At 33.0% G+C, this 6,555-nt stretch overlaps 1 protein-coding gene across 1 annotated transcript; it reads left to right on the forward strand.

The window, feature by feature from the left end:
• Nucleotides 1–582: 582 nt before the first annotated feature.
• LOC139898163 (uncharacterized) lies at nt 583–6,235 on the forward strand. Its single transcript, XM_071880880.1, has 13 exons — nt 583–769; nt 2,032–2,169; nt 2,782–2,863; nt 2,945–3,021; nt 3,131–3,246; nt 3,402–3,519; nt 3,712–3,828; nt 4,237–4,328; nt 4,873–4,939; nt 5,055–5,136; nt 5,264–5,355; nt 5,662–5,805; nt 5,925–6,235. Exons 1-13 carry the CDS (start codon nt 611–613, stop codon nt 6,069–6,071), a joined length of 1,431 nt encoding a protein of 476 aa, XP_071736981.1. The 5' UTR covers nt 583–610; the 3' UTR covers nt 6,072–6,235.
• Nucleotides 6,236–6,555: the final 320 nt, after the last annotated feature.

The following is a 6,555-nucleotide window of genomic DNA, read 5'->3' on the forward strand; positions in this document are numbered from 1 at the left end:
TATCCACCCATCACGGGCGCGGGTATCTGCGGATCTTAGATTTTTTTAAATCCATTACCATCCCTAAAATGGAGGAGGGAAGTTTACTTTTATGGAGGTGATTCTCACACACTATTTTTTGATTCATGTACATTTTTGTCTCATAAAATTAAAGTTATGTCTCTGGAAAGTTAAACTTATATTATTAATTATTAAAGTAGGTATAATTGAGAGTAAAATAGATAATTAGGTGTATATGGATAAAAAAAGTTACTAATTTATTTGATTAATTAATTATAACTGATAAGGAAGCTCTAAATAGTCCCACTCATCATGAATCCGACGTTTTGGCTCTTATCGTAAAGAAACTTGGTAATTAAAAATAGACATCAAAATTCAATTAAATTCAATAATCATCAATTCATCAATAAATTTTTATTTTTATAGTAATATAAATATAAATAAATTTATATACACCTAAAATAGATTGGGTGGAGTAGTAACTTGCAAGGACCAGCAGCAGGGGAAGTGAAGCGGTCGGGCTCACCATATCTGTAACTAACCAACTGTCTTCAGTTCATTCAATTTCAATTAATTAATTAATTAATTAATTAATTGAATTAAAATCAAAATGGGTGACATGAACGACCACAACCACCACCACCGTGTTGATGTTGACGACGTCACAGAACATCATCCCGAGCCACGTGGCACCACCACCACCATTATCAAACATGACCACAACAAACGTGTTGCTTCCATTGATATTTTCAGAGGCCTTACTGTTGCGGTATGCCCAATACATATCTTCTTTCTTATGTCCATCCTTATTTTTGATAATTTATTGTAATTTACGATAACTATGTCTCAGTTTACTCCAACCGTTAAAATTTGAACCAATTGGTAATAATCGGTGATGATGATGAGCAAGCAACCATTATTCATGTTTTGGAGTGATTTTTAAGGATAGAATTGAGTCAACACTCGATAGGGGCTGCCATGGTATGTTTAGATAGCCATTTAATAATTGTTTGCTAATTGCTAATGATTAGGGCTACCATCATAACAGCAAGATCTAATAGAAGGATATACGGAGTATGTTGGGTAATTTTAATATAGACATGTTAAATATTTTAATGTGTCCATAGTTTGGTTTAATAATTATTATTTTGATTGTTAGTAGAAGGTTTAATTAAATAATTATTCAGTAAGGTTTAATTAGTTAGTTAAGGTATGGAACTGTGGAACCGTAGTCATGTTGACTGACCGATTATATCTCACATGAAAGTTGGACGTGGGATAAAAACATTTCGATATAGAAGAAGCATGAGTGTTAGTGGGTAATTAAGTAATGCCAAAGTAGTGGTAGGTGATAGTAGTGTAGTGTGTGAACGTGTGGGGTGTAGTAAGTTATTGTGTGAGTGTCGTGAATGACAAAAGGCGGAAAGTATTAAACATGTACGTAGTCCGTGTGGTTATATTGTTCCTTATACACTTTATATTCAATCAATATATTGTGTATATTGTGGTATGTTCCAACAATTATAAACAAAGCAAAGGAAGAAGGAACATGTATGTTCCAACAAAGTATTTAATAGATTGAATATATATTTTTTTTAATGATTGTAGTTAGACATACTAACAGTTATTATCATTAGTGGTTATCATTATCATGAATTCATGATATCATCTATATACACTCATGACATGTACCTTCTCTCATTAAGTACTAATCACACTGAAAAGTGAAAAGTATCCTACTTTACCATTTTTCTCTTGTATTATCACCTTCTATAACACATAAACTGATGATGTGGCACCGGTTATGATGACGTATGATTGTTTTTAGCCCACCAACATGTCCTGCATATAAGTCCAATAGTTCCCCTAATCCTCTAAAACCAATTGGTGATGGAGGGAGGTTCTCATAGGTTTATAAGCATTCATTTGTTTCTTTCATTTGTTATGATGACGTGTCATCGTATATGGCTGCCACATCATTCAAAAATATGGTAACCGAGTTCATATGACATCATTCAAAAAGAAATGTAGTTGATGATTTTGGTAGATGATGCTGGTGGAGAATGGCCTGTAATCGGGCATGCACCTTGGAACGGTTGTAACCTTGCTGATTTTGTGATGCCATTTTTCTTGTTCATTGTTGGTATGTCCATTGCACTTGCTCTCAAGGTTTGCTCTTCTCATACTCAATGCTCTCCACATCTATAGTTTCTATTATATTGCTAAAATGATGATTTCATTATTAGGCTAATTCCTTTGTTAAGAAAAAATCAAAAAGAAAAAGAAAAAAATCTAAGCATGGTGGATGATGTCATTAATCTAAATAATTTTTAATTAAAATTTAATCTTATTAATTAATTATTATTATTAAATCTTATTAATAATTATTTTAATTATTAAAATTAAATTATTTTAAATTAATTTAATTAATTATTTATAAAAGTTAGGCAGGAGGAAACCAATTATACATTTATATTTTAATTTACACTCTTAAAATTTTATGACAACCAATATTATCTCTTATGATTGGATGTGGATTGTTAAATATGCATTTTAGGTGTTTGATGAAATGTTCAGCTGACGAGTTTTTTAGTCGAACTATGTGGTTCTACGGGTCATTAAACTAAATAACTTTAGCATTTACGTTCACTTAATATCTATCATTAAACTGTTTCGTTTAAACAAACCCGTGATTTCACGGGTGATTTCACTAGTGTATACTTATATTTATATACATACAATACAATATATGTATATATAAGGACTTTTATCTTGTTCCAGAGAATACCTGATAAATTCATCGCGATAAAAAAGGTGATACTTCGGACTCTAAAGCTCATTTTTTGGGGTCTTCTGTTACAAGGTCAGTTCTTCATTTCACATATAACTTTTATAGTCAGTGGGTCGAGAATGTTGATAACGGGTCATGTATTGATTAATATAGGTGGTTATTCACATGCTCCCGACAAATTATCTTATGGTGTTGATGTGAAAAATATTAGGTGGTTTGGTATTCTTCAGGTAACTATGATCACAATCTTCTTTTGTAACTTATAACAAAACGATTAATGCTCATATTAAGTAGGTTTATATATGAAAATTCTTTTTTTCTTTTTTTTTTTAATTGTAGAGAATTGCTCTCGCATATTTCATAGTGGGAATGTTAGAAATTGCAACTCAAGGTGCACAAGACAAGGAACTGCCACCTGGACATTTCTCTATATACAAGTTGTATATTTGGCACTGGTATATTTCATCCCGATCTCTCTCTCCGTATTATGTGGGTCAACAAAGAAAATGAAAGATACTGTCATGAAAAGAGATTGGTCAAACATTGTACAAAATGCGTTTATGATCCATAAAAGTTCTCGTTTTGACTTGTTTTAATGTAAAATTTGCAGGCTGCTCGGAGCATGTGTTCTCATAGTCTACATGACAGTTGTTTATGAAATTAATGTCCCAAGTTGGGAGTTCACAGTTCGCAATACAGACAGCGCTGATTACGGAAAGATTTTAACTGTATGTATCACTCACACGATCCCTAATAAATTGGTTCATCTTGACTTTTGAGATCAAGTGTAGTAATAATTCAATTAAACTAGCAAAATTTCGTTCTTAATAAATGGGTCCATTTTGGTTCATTTAATCTTAATTGATTAAACCAATCTGACCCATTAGGACCCTTACTAAAACTTGACCTGGTTCGATCAGGTAACTTGTGACGTGAGAGGAAAACTCGATCCTCCATGTAATGCAGTGGGTTATATTGATAGGAAAGTGCTTGGAATTAATCATATGTATCAGCATCCCGCTTGGAAAAGATCTAAGGTAATCAGATAATCGACTTCATCCCGTGTTCGATAATGTTTTCTCATGCTCATTGGCCTCTACTAGAAGGGGCAAGATCTATAGACGGGTCAGTAGGTTAGGTAATGTGAAAAACAGTTGCAAAGGCATATTTTCAACTAAAAATTGAAAGAAGGGCCGGACCATTGGATAAAGAGGTTGTAGTTATGACAAAACAAATCGTTGAATAACACGGTTTAAGAGTTTGTGTGAATTTAATATTTTTATGGGTGAATTTAACTCGTTTGACCTGTTCGACCCACTTTGGATAAATACTAACCAGAAAGCCAGTTCAGAAGTAAATGGGTCAAAATTGCTACCTAACTTCTTGATTTTACTTTTAATTTGATGATTTGCTAAAGGTTACTTATTGTTTAATTTCAATATCAGGCTTGTACTGCAAGATCCCCTTATGAGGGTCCTTTCAAGAAGACTGCTCCATCTTGGTGTTGGGCACCTTTTGAACCTGAAGGAGTTTTAAGGTCTGTTTTTTGTGTGGAGCATAAAATAATAACTTAGAAAATAATTGAAAGACTTCACGTATAACTTTTTTTTTTTTTTTTGCTCAGGTTTGAAGTCAAGTTGTGTACTGATAAAATGAAATATAATGTGCTATAAAAATGATAGAAAAAGTCAGATTGGTTATATTAAAAAAGAAAACAAATCATAGAAAAAACGTCTGTTTATTAGTGTGTCAGTTTATTTAAAAGAAAAATGGGACAAACGGGTTGAGCGGGTCAAAAGTCAGTAAGTGTATTCATAAAATCTCCTAAATGGTTTAATAACGAATAGTTAGAATGGCTAATATCCAACTTATTCGTGCAGTGTGAGGCCCGGCCCGGCCGGTTTTAACATGTACTAAACTAACAATTACATGCTCTATCCAGACCCGTATTGACCCATTAACTAACACCACACCTGATCTGCTCTTTTAGCCACGTCTCGATCTTTGAGTCTTCCCATACTGTCTTTACATTATTTCTTATGTGATCATGAACATAAACAAATTACTGTGTACTGTAACAGCTCTATTTCTGCTATCCTCTCTACAATTATTGGGGTGCACTTTGGGCATGTTCTCGTACAGATAAAGGTTCGTTGTTTTTACCTCAAAAGTATAAGTAGACCTTTTACTGTGGGGTAGAAATGAGTACTAGTGTCCTACACGTTTGTTTTTCGGTTGCTGTATAATTGCTAGACGGTTTCAGGATCATTCAGCTAGGCTGACACATTGGATAATAATGGGTGTAGCCCTTCTTGTTTCAGGAATTATTCTTCATGTCACCAATGGTCCGTATCCTGACAATTAACTAATTACTTTCCAAGTTGTTAAATTGTAAACTTAAATCAAGACCATCTTGCCAAGTCTACCTTCAGTTTTGTGATGTGTCACTCTATATTTGTTTCTTTTTTGCAGCAAATCCTCTAAATAAACAGATGTACACTTTCAGCTATGTTTGTGTAACGTCAGGCGCTGCTGCAATCGTCTTCTCATTTTTCTATATTATGGTAACTCCACATCCGTTAATTTAACTGCTATATATTGTCTACATTCATCCCTGAAGCAAGTCATTTTGACTTTTAGAGGTCAAAGGAGTTGCATGTTCCCATATCTACTTAATAGTCTGACTTTAAAAGTCTTAAGTTTGAATCTTTACAATAAATAATGGGGTACTTTTAGATACCTATAAATGGGTCCATTTGAAATTTTAACCCACCTAAAATGTTACCTGCTTTTAACTGAAGTTGCCCAATTTGCTACCATTAACTTTTGATTGATGTAAGAGATTCTAAGGGAGTTCGTTTCACTTGCAGGTTGATATCTGGAAGTTGAGATATATGTTTCTGCCATTGGAATGGATCGGAAAAAATGCTATGCTTGTGTATGTTATGGCAGCCGAAGGCATCTTTGCAGGATTTTTTAATGGCTGGTATTATGATGATCCTCATAACACGCTTGTAAGTTTCACATCCACTTGTTCTTGTTGATCTGTAATTGTGATTTTACATCCAATGGGTTGACATGAAAACACGTGTTAAATCTATAACTTGTAAGTAACTGAATTGAATGGATGCAGATATATTGGATTCAAAAACACGTGTTCATTGGAGTTTGGCATTCAAGAAGAGTGGGAATTTTACTTTATGTTATATTTGCAGAGATAATGTTTTGGGGGATCATTTCAGGCATTTTGCATAGGTTGGGAATTTATTGGAAGCTTTAGTGTTTGCTTGTTTAAGGAACATTTATTGTTGTTTTTATATTTGTACATACACTTTTTTAGAGTAAAAATGTCTGTAGGGTCAATGTACACATACAGTATCAAATGTTATTTTGGTTGGTTTGTTCAGACGGATAGGAGGAATAAAGATGAGTCAATACGTACCATCTGAACTTGCAAGTATAATGCTGCATATTTCATCAACGCATCTGATAAATGAAAATTATTTTGTGTTAATAAAAAAATGAAAATTATTTTGTGCTAATAAAATATTATCACATAGTTAATGACTTAACGAGTTTAAACGATGAGTTCGATCTACGCTGGAGTCGTTTGAAAATTGATTATGCATTTTATATAATCATAACCAAATAATCACTTGTATCAAAACGTGATTCAGATTAACGGTGTTTGGATTTGATTATGCTGTGTGATATCATGATAATCTGAAAATCAATTTTTTAGTGTTTGGGAAAATTAAAATATT

This window comes from Rutidosis leptorrhynchoides, chromosome 3, assembly GCF_046630445.1.
Source record: "Rutidosis leptorrhynchoides isolate AG116_Rl617_1_P2 chromosome 3, CSIRO_AGI_Rlap_v1, whole genome shotgun sequence".
NCBI classification, from domain to species: Eukaryota; Viridiplantae; Streptophyta; class Magnoliopsida; order Asterales; family Asteraceae; genus Rutidosis; species Rutidosis leptorrhynchoides.

What these genes read in the sequence shown, in the direction of transcription:
- LOC139898163 (XM_071880880.1), top strand. Translation starts at nt 611, where the DNA reads ATGGGTGACATGAACGACCACAACCACCACCACCGTGTTGATGTTGAC. An exon ending in CCATTGCACTTGCTCTCAAG is followed by an intron (nt 2,170 to 2,781) that starts GTTTGCTCTTCT and finishes ATCTTGTTCCAG; the next exon opens with AGAATACCTGATAAATTCAT. An exon ending in TATTCTTCATGTCACCAATG is followed by an intron (nt 5,137 to 5,263) that starts GTCCGTATCCTG and finishes TCTTTTTTGCAG; the next exon opens with CAAATCCTCTAAATAAACAG.